This window comes from Macaca nemestrina, chromosome 16 (assembly GCF_043159975.1).
Source record: "Macaca nemestrina isolate mMacNem1 chromosome 16, mMacNem.hap1, whole genome shotgun sequence".
NCBI classification, from domain to species: Eukaryota; Metazoa; Chordata; class Mammalia; order Primates; family Cercopithecidae; genus Macaca; species Macaca nemestrina.
This window is the reverse complement of record NC_092140.1, coordinates 13,451,468-13,478,894: the sequence shown is the minus strand read 5'-3', so window position 1 is coordinate 13,478,894 and position 27,427 is coordinate 13,451,468. Positions and strand designations below refer to the sequence as shown.

The window sequence follows — 27,427 nt, the reverse complement described above, 5'->3', positions numbered from 1 at the left end:
CATTGTATTTGAAGGGTGATATGAACACTTTTTCCTCAAATCTTTTTGATAAAAATGTTTTATTGAGCTTTGGAATAATAAAGTTTTCCTCTATTAACATGAATCAAAATAATGTTTTGAGAGGTATGTATATACTATGAGGTTTGAGTATTAAAAACCAAGAGATGTTGCATGGGGAAAATATTAACCATCATCTACCTTGTGGGTGTGGTTATATGGTTTTTCAAATGGTATTGCTCTTTCAGGTTCTAGGTGATAAACATGGGAATGCTTTGTGGCTTAATGAAAGAGAGTGCTCAATTCAGAGAAGAAATCAGAAGGTGGTGGAGGAAGCACCAAGGTAAGTCTCTCCCAGGGAACGTTTATAAAGTGGCTGCTTTTATGCATTTCATTCATTTACTCATTCATTCATTCAGAGACAGGGTCTCACTCTGTTGCCCAGGCTAACGTGCAGTGGTGCAATCACAGCTCACTGCAGCCTCCACCTCCCAGGCTCAAGTGATCCTCCCAACTCAGCCTCCCATGTAGCTGGGACTACAGGCGAGTGCCACCGTGCCCAGCTAATTTTTGTATTTTTTGTTGAGATGGGGTTTTGCCATGTTGCTCATGCTGGCCTTGAACTCCTGGCCTCAAGAGATTAGCCCACCTCAGCCTCCCAAAGTGCTGGGGTTATAGGTGTGAGCCCCTGCACCCAGCCACATTTCTTTTTGTATTTGTTTGCTTTATTGGCTACAGTTGCACTAATGTTCATGTGGACTCTCTTACTGCATATTTTTGTAATTAAGAACTTGTTACTTGATTTCTTCAGTGCTTTAATGTATAAAAATGAGAGAATACTTGAAAAAGAAGTGGGTTTTTATTAGAGGAGAAGTTGGGTAGACAACCAACTATGACTTCTGCAGGCTTCTAGGAAGTATGGAACCTGATGGTATTTCATGGGATTTCTGAGATATATGCCTTCTAGACTTTCATGTTGGTGAAGGGTTCATAAAGTTGGTTCTGAATTTATCCTACCATGAAAGGCTTTTGGAGTGTGGTTCTTGGAAATTCCTTGAATTATCATAGCCACTTTGGGTACTTCTCCAGGGCACCTTTCATGAGTTTGGTGTATGGAGCCTCATTTCTAATTTGATGCTAGTTTGCTATTTGTATATACTCTGGTATTCTCTTTGTTCTTAAAAATCCTCAGGTGAGTGTTCCTAGTAATTTTTAATTACCAGACACTAAGAAATATAGCTTATTATAGCTTTAATCAGCCGAGCTAGCATATCTTGACATAATGCCTATATAGTTTCTGAAAATAGTGAGAATGTGAGTGTATTTTTAATCCCAGAGTAATGGTTAAAAATTAAAATCTATGTTAGTTATATTGTTTTTTAAAAATATAGCATGGTGTATTAGTTTTAAAGCATGGACCCCAAATCCTTTGACATTTTTCTCTTTGAGCAGTGAGGGGAAGGATCAGTGTTCCCTTTTCTTGATTCTGTGCTGTGTGAATGCTTGACCCATAGACTACTTAGAAGTGATGCTATGCCAGTTTCCAGCCCAGGCCTTGGGAAACTGCCAGCTTCCACTTCCTGTTCTCATGGGATGCTTGTGCTTACACGCCAGCCAGTATGCTGTGAAGAACTGTGTGGTTTTTTTTTTTTTTTTTTTTTTTGAGACGGAGTCTCGCTCTGTCGCCCAGGCTGGAGTGCAGTGGCCTGATCTCAGCTCACTGCAAGCTCCGCCTCCCGGGTTCACGCCATTCTCCTGCCTCAGCCTCCCGAGTAGCTGGGACCACAGGCGCCCGCCAGCTCGCCCGGCTAGTTTTTTGTATTTTTTAGTAGAGACGGGGTTTCACTGTGTTAGCCAGGATGGTCTCGATCTCCTGACCTTGTGATCCACCCGTCTCGGCCTCCCAAAGTGCTGGGATTACAGGCGTGAGCCACCGCGCCCGGCCAGAACTGTGTAGCTTATATAAGATGTGGCCATCTAGTTCTCAAGGCCCAGGACCAGGATGTAAGAAGGGAGGAAGAAGAAAAGCCAAAGGGAATCCTCTTCCTGTGTCTTTAGGAAGATCCTGGAAGATGCCGAAGCTAATTACTTGGTGTTGATCTGAAGTTAGACACTTAGCTAGGGAGACTTGTAAGTATCTTTTTCTTAAGAAACCGTGTGCTGAGCTAGAACTAATTCTGTAGCACTGTAATACTGTAGTATGGAAGAAGGGGAAAAAGGATACTGGTAGAACAGTAAGAGTCTTCAGCACACTTGTCTTGTAATTTTCTGTTTCCTTGACTGCATTGTCAATTCCAATTCAATTAACCTTCTGTTTTTAGTCAAAATCTACTCAAGTCTTACCTGGGATAGAAATCTTTCCCAGACTGGGAACTTTGAATCATAAAATCTGTTTGTTTTTTCTCTTTGTCTAGAAATGTAAACTTCTCATAATGAATACCATATCTACTTATTTAGAGAAAAAAAGGAAAATTTACAGCAGTAGGAATCAAAATGAAAAAACTAGAACTCATCATTAATACTGACTTGATATGTATTTGTGTACTGTGAAATGTTAAAATAAATGGAATGTGCAGTTTTCAGTCCCTAGAATAAGAATTGCCTGGGCACGGTGGCTCACACCTGTACTCTTAGCACTTTGGGAGGCTGAGGTGGGAGGACTGCTTAAGCCTAAGAGTTTGAGACCAGCCTGGGCAACATAGTGGGACCTCATCTTTACAAAAAAGTAAAAAATTAGCTGACTGTTGTGGTGTGTGCCTATAGTTCCAGCTACTTAGGAGGCTGAGGTGGGAGGAGTGCTTAAACCCAGAGGTTGAGGTTGCAGTGAGTCGAGATCATGCTACTGGATTCCAGCCTGGGTGAGAGAGCAAGACCCTGTCTCCAAAAAAAAAAAAAAAAAAAAATTAATTAAAAAAAAAAAATCTACTAATGTGGTTTGAGGGCAATGCTAGTTAGGGTCATTCATATCTCTGGGTATCTAGCAGGGCTTTTGAAAAGGACAAAGGCAAGATCAAATAGGAGAAGGAGAGTTTCACTCAACTGCACTGAGATTCTCCAAATGTTATGATATTGTTAGTTGGTTTTTTTTTTTTTTTAGTTGCATTAGTTTTGTCAGCCAATTATTATTGAAATGTCATCTATGTCTATACATTAGCTTAATGCAAACTATATTATTGATAAGATTCAAAACACTTGAACCCATTATTTTATTCTAATGTCACCAAAAGGGAGACAGTAGGAAGTGCACTTCCCACCTGTGAACTCTTCCCCCTCCCCCACCCCAGGCCAACTTGAATATATTCAAGGCTCTGAGTCTAACTAGCAATCTATATGAAATAGAAATGTAATGTGAGTGTTAAAAGACAACGTGGAGTTGCATGCAGTTGAACCAAGAATGGGAGAAATGAGACAGTAAAATGACCAGATCCTTGGCCGGAAAATGGGGAAGGGGGCATTCCAGATTAAAAGAGTCTTAAGATACAAAAACCAATCAAATGCAGTTTTGGACCTTATTTGGATCCTGATTCAAAGAAATCAGCTGTATAAAGATATTTATGAGATAGAGAAATTTGAATGCCAAGTGGATATTAAATGCTTTTAAGAAGTGGATATTAAATGTTTTTAAGAAGTTCTTGTTTTTTGTATAGTTGTGTTACAAAAGAGTACTTTGTCTCATAGAAACAGATATGTATGTTTTTACAAGTGAAATGATACCTAATTTGAGATTCACTTTAAAAAGAATAAAGGGTGGGCCTGGTAGAGAAGTGGGCGTGTAGCACAGATAAAGCCAGAGTGGCTATGGATTAATAATTACTATATATTGGAGGCAGGTTCATGCAAGTTTATTATACTATTCCATAATAAAGCTTTTCTAGCATGCTGTCTCAATCCTGCTCATTTGAGAATAATTTTAACCCACAAGTAGAAAAGTCATCAATGTTTTGTTCTCAGAGCCTTTCTTTCATAGAAGCAAAATCTGTGAAAATGCAGAAGTGGTTTGATGATATTTTTTCAGGGTTTGTTGAAATCATTTTAGCTTAACTTGCCTGCCTGAAGGTGGGTTTGGTATCTTGAAGCCAAACCTGCAGGATTTAGTGGATATATTGCTGATTCTTGTTACTTGTGGCGGTTATGTTCTCCAAAGTCACCTTGATTACTGAATTAGTCTACACTGAATAATTGCCCCAGGGGAAATACAGTGTTAGGTTCCTGCGAGCCTTTGCTCATAACATTTTCCTCAGTGGATTAACACATAATTTTGTTTTATGTGTATTTCTTATTTAATATCTGTGGTTGATTCGTTAACAGTGAACTCACAATCCTGGCCAACAAGACTCTAACACATGCCTGAGTGAAGCTTATTCCACACACATTTTCTCCAGACAGTATTTCTTGGCCTTCTTGCATATGGAGACCCCAGACAGCACCTAAGCACAATGCTTGGAGGGCCATTTCACACAGTGAAATGACACACACACACACAAACACACACAAATGCAAAAAAAAAGTGACACTAAATAGACCTTGAAAAGGACGCTTGTTATAGTATGAGCATTGAAACAGGAAGGGAGAGCATCACCTTGTTCAGCCTTAGCATGCTGGAGTCTCACATTTTTCACCTCTTTGCACTTGTTCACAAAGGACCATGAAAGCGCCTTAAGTATTGATTTTGGGGTTACAAATAAATTTCAGCAAGTAGGCACATTTGTAAATATGGACTCCATGAACAATGAGGATTGATTGTGTATGTTAGTTTCTAAGAAGTTATTTTTCTCCCAGTTTTTGGCTCGAAGCAATTCTGAATATATATGTATATATGTTAAATATTGAAAGTTGAAGAGATAACAAGAATCAGCAATATATCCACTAAATCCTGCATGTTTGGCTTCAAGATACCAAACCCACCTTCAGGCAGGCAAGTTAAACTATATTTTGTAAATGGATTGAAGTTGCAGAGTAATGTGAAAAGTTCAAATGTTAGTTTTATACAAATCCAAAGTTGACTTATTTAAGCATGTTATGCTTAATAATATAGTCAACATATATTATAAAACGTATATAGAGCATCATATTTTGAATTCTTAAATTGATATAGATGATCTATATCTGAGTAAACTTTAAGAAAACGTTTATGTAATGCACACAAAAGATAACTTTATTTTTGTCCAAAATGTAGACAAACACTTTTTCTGTATATGTAGCATTTTTTTGGATGCGGAGACTCGAAGAGCAATGGGAGAACAAGCTGTAGCTCTTGCTAGAGCAGTAAAATATTCCTCTGCTGGGACCGTAGAGTTCCTTGTGGACTCGAAGAAGAATTTTTATTTCTTGGAAATGAATACAAGACTCCAGGTAACAACAACTGTTTTTTATTCCTCTCCATGCCTCTGTACTTTACCCTTCCTTCTCCACTCCTTTTTGTTTTATAAAAGTTAAAAAATTAACTCCGTAAAGTGTTAAATATTTAGTTTTTTTTTCTTTTATTATCATTATTATTATTATTATTATTATTATTATTATACTTTAAGTTCTAGGGTACATGTGCACAACGTGCAGGTTTGTTACATATGTATACTTGTGCCATGTTGGTGTGCTGCACCCATCAACTCGTCATTTACATCAGGTATAACTCCCAATGCAATCCCTCCCTCCTCCCCCTCCCCACGATAGGCCCCGGTGTGTGATGTTCCCCTTCCCGAGTCCAAGTGATCTCATTGTTCAGTTCCCACCTATGAGTAAGAACATGCGGTGTTTGGTTTTCTGTTCTTGCGATAGTTTGCTGAGAATGATGGTTTCCAGCTGCATCCATGTCCCTACAAAGGACACAAACTCATCCTTTTTGATGGCTGCATAGTATTCCATGGTGTATATGTGCCACATTTTCTTAACCCAGTCTGTCACTGATGGACATTTGGGTTGATTCCAAGTCTTTGCTATTGTGAATAGTGCCGCAATAAACATATGTGTGCATGTGTCTTTAAAGAAGACATTCATACAGCCAACAGACACATGAAAAAATGCTCATCATCACTGGCCATCGGAGAAATGCAAATCAAAACCACAATGAGATACCGTCTCACACCAGTTAGAATGGCGATCGTTAAAAAGTCAGGAAATAACAGGTGCTGGAGAGGATGTGGAGAAATAGGAACACTTTTACACTGTTGGTGGGATTGTAAACTGGTTCAACCATTATGGAAAACAGTATGGCGATTCCTCAAGGATCTAGAACTAGAAGTACCATATGACCCAGCCATCCCATTACTGGGTATATACCCAAAGGATTAAAAATATTTAGTTTTTATGCTTGTGCTAAGACATCTGTTAGGAATGACGGATAAGTATCCCTCTAAAGTTCAGTATCTAGACCTCTGCTTTGTCACTGTTAATACTTTATGTTGGAAATACCACTTTGTTTTTTTCTTGAACCTTTCTAGATGAACTGTATTTGTCAGTGTGTATGTGCTGTTAAGAGAAATTACTCTAGCTATTATAAATAGGAAGTAATTCAGTGATTATAAAATCTTTGGAAGGATGGAGGAAGGAAGGGTACCCAGAGTGAACTTCCGGAGTGACCCCCACTGCTGTACCACCCAGCCAGGCTCCCAGAGGAACCGGCACCTCTGCCACAGTGAGGAGGTTGAGAATCAAGTGGCTGCCCTTGGAACTGTTGGCTTTGGGGGACATATTCCTTAGTTCTAACCAAATCTCAGGAAGCTACCGGCGTTGTAACTGGTGGCTTTATTTCCTTCCTCCTTCCCTTTTTTCTTTTGTTTAAATTGTGAACTATACAGAAACATACATAGAACACAGGTGTATAATTGAACATATTATTATAAAGCAAAAATCGATGTAAACATCAACTGGGTCTAGAAGTATTTACAAAACAGCCCCCTCTTTTTACACCAGCCTCATTTTCTTCCCCTTCTCAATGATTCGGATTCCCCCTCCATCTTCCCTAGAGCTGTCTCCTATCTGACTTCTCAGAACCCTCAGTTTTCATATCATTCTTCCTTTGAATTATACATACCTAAGCAGTGTTATTGCTTTTGTTTGTTTTTTAAAACTTTATATTAATGGGATTGTATAGTATTTATTCTTCTGTGCCTGGCTTCTTTTTTCAGCATGGTATTTGTGAGATTCATGCTATTTCATGGAACTCCTGTATGATACGTTTTCTAAGAAAATGCCACTATTTCTTTATCTATTAGATTTCTATAGATAGTTTATTCTAGTTTTATGAAATTTGTGTTGGTTTGCTAGGACTACCATAACAAATGATCGTAAACTGTAGCTTAACACAACAGAAATTTGTTCTCTTATGCTTCAGGAGGCCACAGTCTATCATGCAGGTTCCAGCTGAGTGTGTCCTTCCTGGGGGGTTGGAGGGAGAATCCACTCCATGCCTCTCTCCTGGTTGTGGTGTTGCTGACAGTCCTTGGTGTTCCTTGGCTTTGGCAGCATAACTCTGATCCCTGCCTCAGATGTCATGTTGCCTGCTCCCTGTGCATCTCTGTGTCCAGAGTTCCGGTTCTCTATAGGGACACTAGTCACATTGGATTCAGGACCCTTCCTATTTAGTACGGCCTCATCATAATGTGATTACCTCTGCCAAGATCCTGTTTCCAAGTAAGGTCGTGGTCACAGGTTGTAGGTGGATGTGAATTTTGACAGGACCCTCTTCAGTCCAGTACACCATTCAAACAACACATGTGGCCTACAGAGATAAATAAATCGTGCTTGCCTAGGACTGGGGTGGGTGAGTGGGGGAATTATGGGCTGATGACTAAGGGGTGGAGTAGGACAGGAGAGACTGAGAAAGGCATACTTATGCCTAAAAACAGTGTCAACTCTTCTTCTGTTAGGCCTTTGGGGGACGGGGTGGGTGGCAGGGCGTGTTGAGTCACTGCAGGCATGAGCTGGGTCGAGCTGAAAGCATTCCTGCTGTAGTTTTCACATGTGCACCAAGGGGCTGCTTGTGGGGTTTCTGCATGCCTGCTTCATCCTGAGCTTGAGGGCTTGCCTCTGACCCCGTGCTTCCTGGGAGCCGTGTCTTTATGCCTGTGCCTCTTTCCTAGGGGGAGACTCCCTTGGGCCCTGGTTAGCCCTCCCATGGGTGCAGGAGGGCTGTTTTCTGTTCCCTGTGCCTTAGTGGTAGACAGACCTTGTGTCCTTGAATTTTGAGGCGAGTTCCGCGGTGGCCCTGCCGCTCCCCAGCAGTTGGGAAGCTGATGGTCTGGGCTCCAGGTGGATTTCTACCTCTTTCCTGATGGTTATCTTTCGCATGCTGTGGCTTTCTTCATCCTTTTACTCTCGACCTACCTGTATGAAGACAGTTCATATGTGCCTCTGTAAGCAGTGTATAATTTTTCAGCCCAGTTTGATATCTTCGTCTTGTGTCTTGACCATTTGCTCCTTAGAAAGTTAACAGAAATGCTGGTATATTTGAGTTTAAATTTCTAATTTTAAAAAATATTTTCTTCTTGTACAATCTCTGGTCTTCTTCCTTGTTTTTCTTTCTTTTGCAGTATTTATCACTTAATTTTTTTCCTGTACAAGTTTGGGGGTTATAAATATTTCTGATCTTTTGGTAGAACCTCTGCATTACCACAGGAGATCAAGACCATCCTGGCTGACACGGTGAAACCCCGTTTCTACTAAAAAATACAAAAAACTAGCCGGGCGAGGTGGCGGGCGCCTGTAGTCCCGGATACTCGGGAGGCTGAGGCAGGAGAATGGCGTGAACCCGGGAGGCGGAGCTTGCAGTGAGCTGAGATCCGGCCACTGCACTCCAGCCTGGGCGACAGAGCGAGACTCCGTCTCAAAAAAAAAAAAAGAAAAAAAAGAAAAAAAAAAATCTGATAACAGTATGTTTTCACCTGAGCTGCCAGACTGTACAAGGGAGCTTAAAACATTTAAAGTCCGTTTACTGTCTCCTGACTTGAGTACAATTATCCCTCAACGCCATTTCTCTTATTATTTTAGTCATCATTCATTCCATTCCTCCCACATATTTACCTTTTGTTTGTCCTACTTTGTTTCTGGTAGTTTCTTTTAGAGGTTTACTTGTGACAAACTCTTTTTGTTGACAGCCAATGACTTTGTGTTGCTTCGTTCATGAAATGCGTGTTTACTCCTCTTAGGCATCTTGGCTGTGTGCAGTGGCTCATCCCTGTGTTCCCAGTGCTTTGGGAGGCTGAGGTGGGAGGATCCCTTGAGCCCAGGAGTTCAAGATCAGTCTGGGTAACATAGAACCTGTCTGTACCAAAAAAAAAAAAAAAAAAAAAAGAAAAGAAAAAGAAATAAATAATTAGAAATCTTAGTTTGGCTAGTATTTTTTTCAATTTATTGAAAATATTATTTCACTGTTTCTGGCGAGACTTCCCCACTCATTCTGTATTCTGCTTATTTGGACATAATTGCTTTTTGCTTTTGGTAGCCTTTATGAATTTCTGTTTCTCTTAGATTCTCTTTAACTTTTCGCTGAGTTGCATACATGTGTACATGGAATTTATTGAATATTTTTTCTGTGGATTAACGTCTTTTAATGTTTTTTTGGAAATTCTCCACCATTACTTCTGGAACAATCTCACACACACACACACACACAAATGAATAAACCTATAACTTTCATTTTAGACCTCCTTAATATATCTCTTATGTTTCTTATGCCCTCTTTGATATTTTTCATCTTTTTTGGAAAATTTCTTCTGTCTTTCTTCCCTTCCCTTTTGCTGTATTTAATTAATCACCCATTGAGTTCCTGATTTCAATTGTTTATATTTCAGTTCTGAAATTTCTGTTTGGTTCTTTTAAAAGTATGATTCACTGACTTTTATCTTTTCTTGTCTCCTATTTGAATTTTCAATTTTGGCTTTTGTTTTTTGAACATAATTAGCTTATTTGTTTTGTAGTACGTGTCTGATATTTTGACATATGACGTCTTATGACTACTTCTGTTATCTGTTTTTTGTGCTGTTTCTTGGTTGTGCTGTTGATTTCCTGTTGGGCCTTGTTATTATACTGTCATATACAGTTATTTTAAAAATTGTTATTTTATTGATTAATTAAAACCCAGGATGATGGATTCTTTCTTATAGAGATTTTTCAATTATTTTTTCTGCTGCATGCCTATGGACAGTAGTATTTTGTGACTACAGCAATCTAAGCTCAAAGTGTAAGGTTCCTTGAACTCCTGAAGGGATACACAGCCCAGTTGCAGTTCTAGAGAATGGTTGGTTTTATTCCAGTTCAGTCTTATCTGTAGGTTGCATTCCATTATGGTGCCCACTGAAAGTGGGGGTAGTTTATCAGGGTTCTTTGATAAACTGATACTTTTGGTGGCCTCCTGTCTTCATGGTTATGCTTTTGATTTCTTGACGCCACCAAAAGTATAGCTAATATTCATAGTCCTTTTTTCCTGGAATGGCAAATGACTTTAGGGCAGAAATGGTGTTGAGTGTTGGGTTTGCAAATCTGTGTTTTCATCTTGGTTTTGGCTGATTCCTTCCTATATTCTTACCCTGTGATGTTTTTAAGAAGACCTCCCGCATCTCACATTCCCCACCAATTGTTTTCTAGTCCCCAGTAAGCCCAAGTTCCAAGCTGATGGCTTTAGAGATACATTATCCCTATAGATTAAATAAGTTTGTGTCCTGACTTTCAACACCCCCCAAAAGCAGTGAGCGGGCGGTGGAATGACAGTCTGTGCATCACTGCTACCTCACTTTTCCTTTCCAAATTTCATGCATATGCACTTGATTGACACATCCAGAACCTCATGCAGTCACATGGAAACCTCAGCTGTAAGGGAGTCTGGGAATAGGGTTTTTAACCGTCTGTATTCTGCAGTGTAAGAGTATACCTTAGAAGTAGTTTGGAGGGAAAGTTGACTGCCAGCCCACCATTTTCACATGAATATAATCACCACAATTTTAATCTGTAAGTTTTGTGTAAAAAGTTAAAAACATTGCTGCATTTTCATTGTAAAGTGTAACTATCAAATAATGGGGCTGATTTTCATTAAATGTGGCAGAAGTGATCTATCTAGATGCATTTTGAGACCAATATTATAAATACTTGCAGCATTTTTATAGATAGTAGCTCAGTAATTGTTCCTCAAAACTCATACTTCCTTTGAAATTACCTTTGTAGCCTATATTTTATTTTGTGACTATCTTTAGAAGTGACAGAATTTTTCTTTTGAAGATTAATTTGATTTTGATTAAAATATATCTTTATAACTAAGTATATTTAATTAGATAATTAGCTGGGAAATCATGTTTTTGGTTAAAGTGGAGACTTTATTTTGTCATAATGAGAATAACAGCTTATAATTTGATTTTGAAGACAATTTGAGATGACTGCAAAATATTTGTATTCTTTTCCAGACCCAAGGGATACAAGATTTTTTATTTGAGGTACTTATCAGTATTTATGGAATTAACAAATGGGCAGTTTGTTACTGTGTTCTTATGTTATCTTTTTTTCCCATTTGTTTTTGGCTCATTTATCTCAGGTTATAAGTTTGTTCAAGTTTGTGCCATGGTCATTTCTGTTATAAGACCCTATGGTTGAATTTTTTTTTTTAAACGAAGTCTCACTCTGTCAGCAGGCTGGGGTGCAGTGGTGTGATCTCAGCTTGCAAACCTTCGCCTCCCAGGTTCAAGTGATTCTCCTGCCTCAGCCTCCCGAGTAGCTGGGATTACAGGCGCGTGCCACCACACCCAGCTAATTTTTGTATTTTTAGTAGAGACAGGGTTTCACCATGTGGCCAGGATGGTCTCGATCTCTGACCTCATGATCTGTCCCCCCACCCCCGCCAGCCTCCCAAAGTGCTGGTATTACAGGCGTCAGTCTCCGTGCCCATCCTGAAGTTGATATTTTTATCAAATAATTCTGTGCAGTTGGTCAAGGCTATCTAAGTACCTATGTTTTGTATATTGGATAGCTTGCTAGGAAATTACGTTCCATACCCTCTACTTTATTTCATAATGGCCCCGGCACGCACGAGTATTGTTGCTGGCAATTCATATATGCCAGAGAGAAGCCAGAAAGTGCTTCCTTTAGGTGAAAAGGTGAAAGTTCTAGGCTTAATAAGGAAAGAAAAGAGTCATGTGCTAAGGTTGCTAAGATCTGCGGTAAGGATGAATCTTCTATCGGTGGCATTGTGAAGAAGGAAAGGAAATTGGTGCTACTTTTGCTGTCAAAAGTCAAACTTCAAAAGTTATGGCCACAGTGCGTGGTAAGTGCTTAGTTAAGATGGAAAAGACATTAAAATGTATGTATAAGACATGAGTAGAAAAGTGTTCTAATTGAAAGCAATCATATTCTATACTATCCACAGTTTCAGGCATTTACTGGGGACCTAGGAACAAGTCCCCCAAGGATAAGGGGGGACTACTATGTATGTAATTTGCTGGGATAATTTTAGTTTCTTATTTTATTGAATGGTAATACTCAGAACTTATAATACTTCATTTAAAAAAATCTAGTGATTCATAAGAGTCTACAATGGAAAAGTTACTCTGCATACCACACTTTTATCACAGCCATTTATTTTTCCTCTGTCAAAGGAACCTTTGTTTTTTTAACGTATTAATTTGGGAATATTCCATGCCTAATTTAAAGCATTATCTTTTTCATTTTGATGACTTTTAATAACGAGTCATAGGGATGTAACAGTCATATAATTTCACCAGATCTCTATTGATAATTTTCCCAGTATTTCGCTATCCCAAATAATGCAATTATGAGTGACCCTTTATATCCACTTTGCACGTGCACAAGTAGAATTGCTGGGAATATATGTGCTTTTATAAATTAGCTAAGTTTTATCAGTTTACCTCTTAAAGGAGAGCTTGTTTCTTCTCTCCCTGGCCGAAAGTGTTTTTTGCCTTTTGATCTTTGTATGATAGTGAAAAATGGTATATTGTTTTCATTATTTATCATGATTAAGTTGAATTTTTCTTTATAGATTCATTTATATTTCCTTTTCTGGGAATTGACTGTTAGATCGTTTGCCCTTTGGGTTTTCTTATTGATGTGTAGGTATTTGTTTATTTTCGGGGGACATTAGCCCTTTGTGGTATTGTCAGAAAGGAGTGGCTTTGTGAATATTTTCATAGGTCTACAGGGCAGGTGCTTTCTGAGCAAAGACCCTGGCAGTTGGATTAAGGGGTAGCAACCCTAAAGGCAGAGCCCTTGAAGCCATTTGTTGACAGCCCAGGCTGGTAAAATAGAGACCTTCCCCTTCTCTGCCCCTCCCCAGAGAGCTGTGCTGCCTCTCCACATCACCTTCTCACCCCCCTATCCCCACCACCAAAAGTTGAGGAGGGGCAGATATGCCAGCAACTCTTCTACAAGCTCTGAGTTTGATAGTCTGAGCTTTCCTTTCTTTTTTTTTTTTAATTATTATATATATATATATTTATTTATTAAAAAAAATTTTTTTATTATTATACTTTAAGTTCTAGGGTACATGTGCATAACGTGCAGGTTTGTTACATATGTATACTTGTGCCATGTTGGTGTGCTGCACCCGTCAACTCGTCAGCACCCATCAACTCGTCATTTACGTCAGGTATAACTCCCAATGCAATCCCTCCCCCCTTCCCCCTCCCCATAATAGACCCCGGTGTGTAATGTTCCCCTTCCCGAGTCCAGGTGATCTCACTATTCAGTTCCCACCTATGAGTGAGAACATGCGGTGTTTGCGATAGTTTGCTGAGAATGATGGTTTCCAGCTGCATCCATGTCCCTACAAAGGACACAAACTCATCCTTTTTTATGGCTGCATAGTATTCCATGGTGTATATGTGCCACATTTTCTTAATCCAGTCTGTCACTGATGAGCTTTCCTTTCTAGAGGTGCATACTCCTCTGCATGTGTGGGGGAAGCAGGCCATTAACTACACTGCCCCATGGGGAAGTGAGGTATGAGGAATGGGGCTAAGATGTTCTGTGAGTAAACAACTGCACTGATCTATGATTCAGCAAAAAGCTTTTTTTTTTTTTTTAATATGATTTTATTTTTAATTCTCAGCAAGGCAAGGTTCTTCTATAGAAGGGTGTGCCCTTACAGATGGAGCAATGGTGAGCGCACACTTAGACAAGGGAGGGAAAGGGGTTCTTATCCCTGATGCACATGGCCCCTGCTGCTGCGTCGTTCCTTTGTTGGCTAGGGTTAGACCGCACAGGCTAAACTAGTTCCGATTGGCTAATTTAAAGAGATAAATTGGATAAGGTGGAGGACAGTTAAGGGAGGAGAAACCTTTTTTTTTTTTTTTTTTAATGTCCTGGCAGGATAACAAATACATATATGAAAACATAACAGATATGATTTTTAGGTATTTTTCCTTATCTATTGCCTTTTTAACTTTGTATATATTTTTTCTTCTTATATAGAAAGTTTTTATTGGTATGCAGTTTAATTTTTAAATCTTTTCTTTTGTGATTTCTGGTGTGATATACTTAGGCTTTCTGTGCTCTATGAGAAATCAAACTGTTTTCTTTCATGTTTTCTTCAAATATTTCATCTTTCATGGTGAAATCTTCATTTGGAATTCATTTTATTTTATTTTCCAATGACTACCTGATTGTTCCAACAATTATTGAATAATCAGTCTTTTCTGTAATAATTAGAAGTGCTATCTACATTACATACTGAAATCACAGATGTATGCAGACCTATTACTTCACTCTTCTTTTTTTAATTTTTCTGCTTATTCATCTCCTAGCACCACACTGGTTTAGGTATTACAGCTATATATTATAGAACAGTATCTAGTAGAACTATTCCTTTCTCATGACTTTTATTTTTCCATATGAAAAATTAGCCTATAGATTAGCTTATTATATTTACATTTAACAGAAGAAAAAGAAATTAGAATGACGGAATTGCTGGACTATTAAGATAGATGTTTATAACTTTCCACAGATAGGTTAATTCCTAAAATATGTTCTTTTTTTCCCTTCCAGTGACATGGAACTAAAATATGTTGTTAATAAGAAAAGTGATTATGAAAAACATTTATATTTTTGTCATCATTTTTCTTCATATTTCAGCCTGAAAGAGTATATTGTTTCTTTTTTACAAATGTAATGGAAATTGGCATGCTTATATTTAATCCTGCTGTCTTTACTTCCTAACTCTTCATGTTTGCTTGTTTTTTATTAGTTCTATGTGATTGTAGCATTTCCTTTCTTTTCTGTAGGCATGGTTCTCCTAGAGCTTTCATCTTACTTGTGTATTTTATCTCTTTATGGTCACTGTCAGCATCTCACCATAGCTTCATGATTAATGAGTTCTTTATTTTGATTCATTTTATATAAAGTTAGGGTTTTTTAAATCAAAAATTTATTTTTTAGAGATACCTGTGGGTACTGTATTTGAATTCTTAAATGGGTAATAAGGTTACCCTTATATTTGAAATTAGAACTCAGATGCAAACCATTTGATACTGGTATCCTTCATGATTGTAGGACTTCAAACATCTTTCTGTGGTAGACCTTCAGAATTTTATGAGGGAATATCATCTATTAAAATTTAAGATTATCAATTGTTTTATTCAATTCCTCTATATATCTTTTCTTCTTTTTCTTTCCCTTTAAAAATTGAATCTGTTTAAGAAAGAGATAGGTGGAGTTTTTCATCATAATTTTAAAAGCTAACTTTATTTGTTAGAGCAGTTTGGGTTTATAGAATATATAAGTACAGAGAGTTCCCATATGCCCCTCCCTCACCCCACACCATTTCTCTACTCAGTGTCTCATATTAGTGTGGTGCATTTGTTACAACTGATGAACCAATATTGATGCATTGTGGGTTTTTTGTTTGTTTGTTTGTTTGTTTGTTTTTAGAGATGGGGGTCTTGGTGCCACCCAGGCTGGAGTGCAGTGGTGAGATCCCAGCTCACTGCAGCCTTGGACTCCTGGGCTCAGGCGATCCTGCCACCCCAGCCTCCCAGGTAGCTGGGACTACAGGCACACGTCACCACGCCTGGCTAATTTTTGTATTTTTTTGTAGAGACGAGGTTTCACTATGTGGCCAGGCTAGTCTCGAACTCTTGGGGCCTCTGTCTCCTAAAGTGCTGGGATTATAGCCCTGTGCCAGAGCACCTGGTGATACATTGTTTTTAACTGAAGTCTGTAGTTTACACTGAGGTTGCTCTTTGTGTTACACAGTCTGTGAGTTTGGACAAATGTATCTGCCATTATGGTATCATAAGAATAGGTTCATTGCCTCAAAAATCTTCGTATCCAAGACATCTTTGCATTTTTTTCCTTCTTTCCTTCTTTGGTTCTTTCCGTCTCTCTTCTTTCCTTTTCTTTCCTTTTCACCTTCTTTTCTTTCCCTTCCTCCTTCCTCCCTTTGCGTGTCTGTCTCACTTTCTTTTCCTCATTGTAATTTTCACACATACAGAAGTACTTCAGAATAGCAACAGTAGTAGAATAGAGCCCCAGGGATCTGCAACCAGCTTCCTATTTACTTCCCAGTGTTGTTTCAGGTATGCCTTCTTTTTCTCAGTTGTTCTTCTCTTGGCTGGAGTATTTTAACACAGATATCAGACATCATGTAATTTCACGTTATACTGAAGTATATGTCTTTAAGTTTTCTCTGCATTCCTAATGCATATTTTTACATATTTGTGTGCAGCGTAATTTGACGTATGTGGGTTTATGGCTCTTATACATGAATTCTGTGCCTTTTTTTCTTGCCTGAATGTTCATCTTGTTTAAATATTTAATCTCAAATCCTACTCTGACTCATATCATATTGTATCTCCTCCTTTTTTTTCTGGTCCTTTATTTTAAAGCCTTCTTTATTAGTTGTTTTGTTTTTTTAGTTTAGAAAAAATTGTGTGTGTGTATGTATTTGTATACAGTGGGTCTCAACATATTTCCCAGGCTGGTCTGGAACTCTTGGGCTCAAGGGGTCCTCCTGTCTTGGCCTCTGAAAGTGCTGGGATTACAGGAGTGAGCCGCTGGCACCCAGCCTGAAAAAATTTTCTAAGAACCTAATCCAACATTTTCTTTTAGTGTGAAAATTTACTTCTTCCCATTTTAAATACTTGATTTTATTTATTTTATCTTATATTTTAAGTGTTTTTTTCTTGTCTTCTATTTTGTTTTTCCTCTTCTGTTTGTTGCTGAAATAATTGTTAATTATCCCTTTTGTTTCCCATTGATAATTTGGAAATTCTATTGTCCTTTAAAATTTTATTTATTGTTCTATTCAGACAGACGTTTTCTCTATCATTTGTAAAGATGATGTAACTAGTTCCCTCGACTTTCCAACACTGAAGATTTGCTAAGATAATTTAATACTTCTGAGCTATTTTTGACTTTCTTTTGTAGTTTATCTCTTGTGTTTCCAAAGACCTTTTTTAACTCCTATGTATACAGCCCAGACACATCTTTCATTATTTGCTGTATCTTCATCTTTCTTTTTTGAGATTTCTGCCCTAGTTCATTTGTTTATGTAGCGCATATTTTTCATGAAATTTCTTCAGTAGAATTTGTGGAGTATACGCTCTGAAATGTTACATCCTCAACTGTGTTTCTTTAGCCCTGAAAGGGGAATACTGTTTTGATTGAGTACAGGATTCTTGATCAGGATTGGGTTTCGGTTCTTGGCTTTCAGGAGTATATGAATTTCAGCTGTGTTCTAGCTTCTAGTATTATATCTGGTGTCATTCTCATTTCTTTCCCATTAGAGATAATGTAGTCTTGCTGTCTGAAAGTTTGCCCGATTTTTTTTTTTTTTTTTAAATTTCTCTCTTTCTCTCTCTCTCTTTTTCTCATCCTGTCACCCAGGCTGGAGTGCAGTGGCATGACCTTGGCTCCCTGCAGCTTTGACCTCCTGTGCTCAAGCAGTCCTCCTGCCTCGGCCTCCCAAGTAGCTGGGACCATAGGTGCATGCTGCTACGCTTGGCTAAATTTTGAATTTTTTTGTAGAGACGAGGTCTCACTTTGTTGCCCAGCCTGGTCTCAAACTCCTGGTCTCAAGTGATCCTCCAGCTTGGCCTCCCAAAGTGCTGGGATTACAGGCATGAGCCGTTGTGCCTGGCTCTAATTTTCTTTTAATCATTGGAATTCAGGGACTTTTTTTCCAACCAGGATATGCCTTGGTGTGTGTTTGTATACGCTAACCCTGCCTTTTAGTCCATGCCCTTTTTCAGTGTTCAGGTTTAAGTATTGCTTCATTTCAGAGGAAGTTTCTTCTGTTATTTAACTATTTCTTTCCCTCAGCAATTTTCTTCTCCTTGTGAAACTTTTAGTTTTTGCAATTTAAGTCTACTGGATAGATTTCTCTTACGATAACTGTCATTTTGTATTTATGCTGTGTCTCTTGACATTATTTCTTTATTGATCTTCCAGGTTACTAATTCAGGTTGCAGCAGTGATTATCCTCTCCTTGAAGTAACTGACTAAATTGTGCAATTGGGAAATCCCATTGTTTTAGCTCAGAAATTCTAATTGTGCATTACAGTTAGCTCTCCTTACCTACTAGTTCTGCATCTGTGGATTCAATTAACTGTGGCTTAAAAATTTAAAAATAAAATAAAAATATCAATTCAGCAATGAAAAAATGCCAGTAAAAACACCATATAGCACAGCAACAGCTTATATAGCATTTATATTATATTACTATAAGTAATCTAGAGATGATTTAAAGTATATGGGAAGGGCTGGGTGCTGTGGCTCATGCCTGTAATCCCAGAACTTTTGGAGGTTGAAGCAGGAGGATTGTTTGAGCCCAGGGGATCAGTGCTGTGATGAGCCATGATCATGCCACTGCACTGAGCTGGGGCGACAGATCAAGACCCATTTCTTAAAAAAAAGAAAAGTGTACGGGTCTTTTGATATGCATAGGTTAGATGCAAATACCGTGTTATTTTCTATCAGGGACCTGGGCATCTGTAGAGTTTGGTATTCACAGGGGTCCTGGGACCAATCCCCTGGGGAAATGGAAGGAGGACACGGGGTGTGTGTGCACATGCACATATGTGCATTGCTACTCCTTAAGTTTTTAAGTGCCTTTACTGCTTTTTGGGTAAAGTTGTATTTTCCCTGTCCTTCAGCAGCTCTGTTTCACTTGGCCTGTGTAATCAGTATTCTGAATGTTTTTTTCTTTCTCGTGGTAGTAATCCCCCTGCTGTGGTTTTGCTGTGGTTGTTTGGGGGTTATCAATACTGAGTTCTGCTTCTTGAACTATTCTAAGTGACAGCAGCCCTTCAAATGGTTGAAGACACAACCATATCTCCTCCAGAGGCCTGGAAGAGCATATGTCTCCTAGCATTCTCATCTCAAGGACAGAATTGAGCTAATTTTTATTGACTACTTGGATTCCTGGGCAAAGAGACCATGGACCCATCTGGAGCCTTTATTGACTTTTCCCCCGAGGTCCATGACTCTTTGCAGGCCAATCTATGTCCTTGATGTGTTCCTTTCACATTCTTCCCCTAGAGTTCTCTGAAGCTAGTCTCCAGTTTTCATTCAGCCAGAGAGGGAGAAGAGCCTGTTCCCAGTTCTTGGCTCTCATCTTCTCCCTCGATCTTGGTGCTTCCCGTGTCCTCAGCTGCTTGTTAACTCTGGGGAGATAGACAGCATGGAGTTTGGAGTGGAGAGGTGGGAGCCAGGCTGGTTTTGACAGGATCCCAAAGCAGGAATAGCTAACCTGGGTTATCTGGATCTCTCACGAGCTTTAGGGAAGTCTGTAAACCCTATGAAGTCAGATATATAGTTTTTTATGGAGACATTCAGTGAGATTCAAAATTGTAAAATGTTTTAGAACAACTGTAACTGACTAATGGAGAACTCATTTAATCATTGTTTTTCTTAATTGCAAACATCTACTATTTTCACTCAGAGCAAGTAAATTCTAGTTCTCTTCCTACTTAGCTGTATGACCATAAGCAAGTTCCTTAACTTCTGTATGTTTTGATTTCCTCATTAGTAAAATGACATTAATTGTAGCATTTGCTGTATAGGATTGTCAGCATTAAATGAGTTAATATAGTTTAAATATTCAAATTAGTACCTGGTTTATACTGAGCACACATTCTTTCTGCTAACTGTGAGTATCTTATCCATAACATTTGCATGCTGTTTGTTATATATTGGTTGACATTTTTACTCTTACTGTTGTCATTATTATTAACATTATTGCTATTGCTATTGTCGTTAATATAAAGCCTGTCTGACATCTGAAAAGATGGCAGACTTAGCCACATATTAAATAATAACTGTCTCTCATTCTCTTGTCAGTTAACTGCAAAATTATTGTTACATGTGAACAAACATATTTGAAATATTAACTACTTTTAAAGAGACCTCCTTTTTTTTTTTTTTTTTTTTTTTTGAGATGGAGTCTGGCTCTGTCGCCCAGGCTGGAGTGCAGTGGCCGGATCTCAGCTCACTGCAAGCTCCGCCTCCCAGGTTTACGCCATTCTCCTGCCTCAGCCTCCGGAGTAGCTGGGACTACAGGCGCCCGCCACCTCGCCCGGCTAGTTTTTTTTTTTTTATATTTTTTAGTAGACACGGGGTTTCACCGTGTTCGCCAGGATGGTCTCGATCTCCTGACCTCGTGATCCGCCCGTCTCGGCCTCCCAAAGTGCTGGGATTACAGGCTTGAGCCACCGCGCCCGGCCGAGACCTCCTTTTTCTTAAAGGGTGTTTGTGTAAGAAGAGTCTGGGAGGAAAAATGGAAACTGAAATCTTTTCTTCCAAAAATGAAGCTGATAGAGAAAAGTATTTACTACATGGCTTAGGCCTTTGTGTTAAGATTAATATTAGGACCCTTAATAATACACATTTCCAAATTCGTGTATGTGTGTGTGTGTGTGTGTGTATGTGTGTGTGTAATTAATTTCCAGATGCTAGGTTTTTTTAGATTTAAATTTTTTGGAAAAGCAACCTCTGTATAGTCTACAAAGGCTATAGAAGTTAGAAAATTCCCAAATAGAAAGGAATAAAATCTTAATAAGTAATTAAAACCCCAAACATGGTCAGTCAGCTGTCCATATCTTTGAGAACAGACAGGTAAACTGTCCCACTTTTGTTAGCCTTAGTCAGTTGCTTATATTGATTGGTGCAGTGGAGGAGGAATCTCCTCTTAACATGGAAGGAAAGGTACAGTGCGATTGTTGAATTCTATGAGGGCCACACACTCTAATCTCATCAGGGAGAATTCTGCATCACAGGGAACCTTTATATCCAGAAGGATTTCAGAAACTTTTCTTGCAACTTGATTTTGCCCTTGGGTGTTGCATTTGTTTAAAAATTAAAAACTACTGCAACCTAAATTCTGTTTTATAACAATTGACTATAATTGAAAAAATACCATATTCTAATTTCAGAGTAGTTTTGGATTAAAAAAAATATTTCTAGACTTGCCAGATGAAAAGATTTTGGTCTTTTATGGAGTTGGAGTGTTTGGTAGAAAGAATGAGGAGAAATTATTGGGAAAAGGATTTCTAACTAATTGTAAAATTTCATTCGTGTCAGAAGGGACATTTTGGATGTGAGCAAATGTTGACCTTTTTGATTATATTTAAAGTGATAGAGGCCAGGGCTCTCAGGCTGTTTAGAGTAGGCCAGAGTTGGGCTGTTTGGGCATATTTTGTGCTAGGAAACTGAGGATGGAAGGTATGATGTGTTATACTCTTCCTTATTATTTACTGAACCTTAGTAGAAAGTTGAAGGAAAGAAGTTTTTGGTGTACAGATATGTATAGGTAAGCCTTTCAGGCACTTACAATTGGGATTTTGTTTTAAAGCATATTGTAAACGATCTTGCTGTCTGAGTTCTGGACTCTTGATCTATGTTTAACTTTTTAAAACTGGTCTTTGTATTAGTTTGCTAGGGCTGCCATAACAAAGTATCATACACTGGCGTGGCTGAAACAACAAAAATGTGTTTTCTCACAGTTCTGGAGGCTGGAAGTCCAAAATCCAGGGGCCAACAGGGTCGGTTTCTTTTGGAGGCTGTTCTCATTGCTTGTGGGTGGCCATCCTCTCCCTGTGTCTTCCTGTGGCCTCTCCTCTGTGCCTTGTGTTGTCTGGGTCCTGATCTTCTCTTCTTACGAGGATACCAGTCATGCTGGATTAGGACCCACTCTGATGATCTCATTTTAACCTAATCACCTCTTTAAAGACCATGCCTCCAAATGTGGTCAACTCTGAGGTAGTGGGTCTAGGACTTCAACATAGGAATTTTGGGGCGGGGGGGACACAGTTTAGCCAATAACAATTTCCTTATCATTTCTTCATGTGATTATTATTCTTGGGGTCATCAGGGGAGCCCTGTAATAGAATCTGTTCAGTTTTTATGGTCACTCTTGCATATAACCATTATTTCCAAGGTGAGTTTATAGGAGTGATGTGTTGGGGCCTATTTCCCAACATGCTTTTTATCCTTGAGTGCTGTGGATCAAAATCTAATAACTTTAGATCTTTATTTTGAAATCCTGTATTCTCAGGAGGTAGAGCTTCAGAATTTTAGTAGGTACATGCTAGATTCCGTTCTGTGAACAGAAAGAGCAGAATCTTTCTGAACAGACAGAGCAGAACCAAAAATAATGGCATTGACCATCCTTTCAGGCTGGAATAGCAACAAACTACAAAGACAGAGGCCTATTATGCCACACACTTATGAAACTGAATTTTATGTAATGGGACAGTTTCCTCATATTTCAATGGGTAATCACACTAAACTACTTTGCTAAGTTGAATCCAGCAAGTTCTGCTTACAAAAGACAGCTTTCAAAAAAAAAGTCTTTGTAATATCTGTCAGTTTAGATGGGATATATTGAATAAAAATGTCACTTAAAATTTTGTTAATTTAAAAGAACATTATTTTGATAACAAAAAATTTCACCATTCTCTCACCACACCGTATCTTGAGAGCAATCTCCTATGCCTTCTCTATTAAATGACAGTGATGTATTGAAGAAGTTTGTGCATGTGTGGAAGGATTTTGTACATTTCAAAGTGCCACACCGATGTTGGTTATACTTATCTATGGTGGGCCTTACACTTTTAGGGGCAGTTTCTGCTTTGACTAAGCAGCTGGGCCACTACTTACCAGCTGCCAAACAATTCTAACTGCAAATATCCCACTGTTGAAGGAATTTTTAACACTTCTCATCAGCCTCCTCCTCACAGTGGCCAAGTTGACACACAGTGCATCCTTCTGACTTCTTTTTACATGTGGTGACTTTTTTCCTTTTCCCTTAAAACTGACTTTCCTCAGTTTTAATTTTTCATTTCAAGTCAACTCAGGTATATAATTAAAATTTCCTTGAATCTTGCTCCCCTTCAGGATGACTTGCCTGTTACTCAGTTACTGATCCTGAAAGTGTTAGGAATTATTAGGTAAACATCACAGTAAAATATTTAAAAGTTTAGGTCAGAGGAAACATACCGCCAAACTATCTGCTATTGTATAACTATTTTTATTTAACATAGTGGGAGGATTCTGACAAGAATGTTGATCAAGTCAGATGTCTTTATTTTTAATAATGTTTTGTAGTATGAAAAACAAGTCTTTCTAGGGACACTGTTTTTATTTCTAGTAACTTTTTTATTTATTATTTTTTTGAGGCAGGATCTCAGTCCCATCTCCCAGACTGGAGTGCAGTGGTTCGATTTTGCCTCACTGCAGCCTTGACTTCCCGGGCTCAGGTGATTCTCCCACCTCAGCCTCTCAATTAGCTGGGACTACAGGCTTGCGTCACCATGCCTGGCTGAAGTTTTTTGTATTTTTTTTTTTTAATGGAGACAAGGTTTTGCCGTGTTACCCAGTCTGCTGTCAAACTCCTAGGCTCAAGATATCCACCTGGGTTGTCCTCCCAGAGTTCTGGGATTATAGGGGTGGGCCACCGTACCCTGCCATATTTTTCTTAACTTTAAATTTTGAAATGAGTTCAGACTCACAGAAAAGTTGTAAAAATATTACAGGTAATTTATGAATACACTTTGCTCATATTTACCACATTTGCTTTATCTTTCTATCTATATCTGTATTTACTGGAAACATTTCAGAGTAAGTTGCAGGCCTGGTGCCCCTTTACTCCTAAATATGTCTGTACTTCCTAAAAACAAGTACATTTTCTTGTATAGCACCATAATCAAAATCAAGATTTGAACATTAACGTATTACTGTTGTCCAATTTAGGGACTATATTCAAATTTCCGCAGTTGCCTCATTAATGCCTTTTGTGGTAAAAGAAAAAAAAAATCTGGCTCAGCATCCTGCATTGCATTTAGTTGCTATCTCTCTTTCTTCTCTCTCAATCTGGAATAATCCTTAGTCTTTTGGTCAGTTGTGATCTTAACATTTTTTAAGAGCATAAAGCATTTATTTTATAAAATGTCACTCATTTTAGGTTTGTCTCTTTTCTTGTGTACTAGATTCAGTCTTTGCATTCTGGGCAGGAATACTGCAGAACTGACACTGTCCGTCTGTGAGCACCATGTTGGTAGCATGAAGTGTCTCTTGATCCCGTTATTGGTGGTGTTGGCTTGGTTAAGGAGGTGTCTCTGGCGTTTCTACGCTGTAGACTTTCTATTTTTCCATTTGTCCTTGATAAAGTATCTTATAGGGAGATACTTTGAGACTCTGTAAATAGCCCAGCATACTTTCACTCACTAACTTTAGCATACTTCCTAGTTTGTATTTAATGAGGAATAGGCTAAAGATGACAATGGCAATGTCAGAGTTTGTTGTTATAATTTTTAGAATCATGACGTAGGTAACAGCACAGTGCCAAGGAGATTTAGTTTTCCTAAGCTTATTCTGCTACCGAAATGAGATACATTAAGCACTCAGAGATGAAGCACAACCTAATTTACCTCACAGTTGCATTTGACAAGCTTAGTTATATTTTGGGAAATAAATTTGAAGCAACAGATGAGCAAGAGGGAGTGGTAAGAGGTTTGGACACAATGCTAATAGTGACAGCTTGATGGTGATTAAGAAGACAAAACTAAATTAAAATAGCAAGTAGATCTATAAAAAGCCAGCCGATTGTTAACATCTAGCGTAGGTGTATGGAACTAGATATATTTATTCTAGTCCATGAGGATGATAATGGCATGGGATATTATGAGGCATGATTATGTCCTATAATATGGCATTTGATAATTTTTTGTACATGTTTGAACAAAAGATTCATGGTGAGCTAGGGATGTAACCAATCAAATGAATTTATCAACAACTGTTAGTCTCTGCAGTGTGGCACTCCCTTGAGAAATTTGTCTTTGAGGACTCAGGTATTATGACTTGGTAGGGCTTACTCCTTTTTTGTGAATGGGATTTTTTTTTTTTTTTTTGGCAGGGGGGTTCGGGCTTACTGTTGCTCACTAAATCCCAAGATTTATATATTCACATGCTAATATGTTAATGCAAAACAGTGCTCTCTGGTGGATCCCTGATTTGTGTGCTTTTTAGAATGAGCGCATTGCTGTCAGGTAGGAAAAACATATGAAACCAGGTTCTAAAATATTTGTGTGTTGAGGATGGAGTAACAATAAGGGAATTCCATCTTGTATTTTGAATGTTTTTAAGGCATTGTTTCCAAAAGTGTGTTCCATGGACTTGGCAACTCATAAAGGTACTTTGCAAAAGGTGGAGGAAGTGCTGCACAAGGCCCTTCTCTAGGAGAGTCACAGGACATATGGGCATGCTAATGACAAGAGTCTTTCCTAAACAATCTGTTGAACTGAGATTAACCCGGTGTTTCCCAAATAGAAGTGACACAGAAACCTTTTCCCCCCACATGATAGCCCTCACAACAGATGCTTATTAGCATCAGACTTCTGTAGTTACATTTTTCTTCTAAGTGGGACAAGATGAACTTGTTGGTTTACCACACACCAATTTTTGACTTTTTTGTTTTTTATTTTTATAACCTTTTGGTCAAGTTAACCATCTTTTCCCTCCCTTCCTTCCGTCCGTCCTTCCGTCTGTCCTTCTGTCCTTCCTTCCATCCGTTCTTCTGTCCCTCCCTCCCTCCCTCCCTCCCTCCCTTCCTTCCTTCCTTCCTTCCTTCCTTCCTTCCGTCCGTCCGTCCGTCCGTCCGTCCTTTTTTTCCTTCATATAACCCTGTTCTATCACTTAAGTATTGAGCTTAACTTATAGAGAGAAACTGTTGCTAAGCATTTGGGAATAGAGGGATATTTGTGATTATTTAAGCAATGTTGTACTTATAAGATTTCTGGTAATAACACAGTCTAAAGGAAAGGTTTCATATCCTGTGGAGTAGCTTTGGAATCCTATGTATTTAGAAGGATTTCTTTCGAAAATGTTTAAAATTTTAAGTTTTACTTTAAAGAAGTTGATTTCTTTTACCTGGAAAATTCAAGCAAGTTAGACTATTTTGTGGACTTATGCAGTACTTGTCAAAAGGTAAATGTTTTTAAAAATTTCTGTTAGTAAGGATTTTACCTTTAGCAGCTTGTTATTTTAGTTATCTGCTTAGTTGCTTCTAATTTGAATTACTTGTAGCTCCCTAATTTAGACTGTAAAATGTTATGGATCTGTTATATGACTAAGTTTAGAACACAGTGGGTCTACTTTTGGATCCCATTCAAAGTGGATCTGATGTACCTATTTTCCTACACAGTTATAGATCCATCTTCAAATTTGGATCTTGAAACCTTGATAGTAATATGCTTTTAAAAAGATATGTATACATAATTGTATAGCCATTGCATATACTTTTATGCATACATTTCTTTCATATATATTTCTGTCAGGAAGATCAGGAAGATAACGTCATCTCTGCAGTGAGATAAGTTCCAGCTCCATCTCGACCACTTACTATAGGTGTGAATCTGTATTTGTTGTTCATTCATTCAATATATATTTATTTGCCTTGTATATGGTATATGCTTATATGGGCACTGGTCATAGAAAGAGGAAACTGAATGGTTCACTTAACTCTTAAAGTTGTCTTTTCGTCTATCAGGGATGTGTGAATAGTATAGATGTAAAGCACTTGGCACATAGTAGGTTCACCTCTTTTTTTTCTTTTTTTTTTTTTTTTTGAGATGGAGTATCGCTCTGTCACCCAGACTGAAGTGCAGTGGTGCAATCTCGGCTCACTGCAACCTCCTCCCGTGTTCCAGCAATTCTCGTGCCTCTGCCTCCTGAGTAGCTGGGACTACAGGCGTGTGCCACCACACCTGGCTAAATTTTTTATTTTTAGTAGAGACGGGGTTTCATCATGTTGACCAGGCTGGTCTCAAACTCCTGACCTCAAGTGATTCTCCCGTCTTGGCCTCCCAAAGTGCTGGGATGACAGGTGTGAAGCACCACACCCATCCAGGTTCACCTCTTGAGTAGAGTGCTGAGATGCTTTCTCACATGAAATTGGTTTCTAGTAATAATAGAGAGTTTCTTTTTTTTTTGCTAGTTACTTATT

The 27,427-nt window shown here is 38.5% G+C and overlaps 1 protein-coding gene across 1 annotated transcript in view; it reads left to right on the top strand.

Annotated features, from left to right (window-relative positions):
• LOC105477975 (propionyl-CoA carboxylase subunit alpha) overlaps positions 1 to 27,427 on the top strand; it is a 440,790-nt gene that overhangs the window by 176,265 nt on the left and 237,098 nt on the right. The window contains exons 11-12 of the mRNA XM_011734903.2: positions 246 to 340; positions 5,199 to 5,349. Coding sequence (XP_011733205.2) covers positions 246 to 340; positions 5,199 to 5,349 — 246 coding nt within the window. The remainder of the gene's footprint in view (positions 1 to 245; positions 341 to 5,198; positions 5,350 to 27,427) is intronic.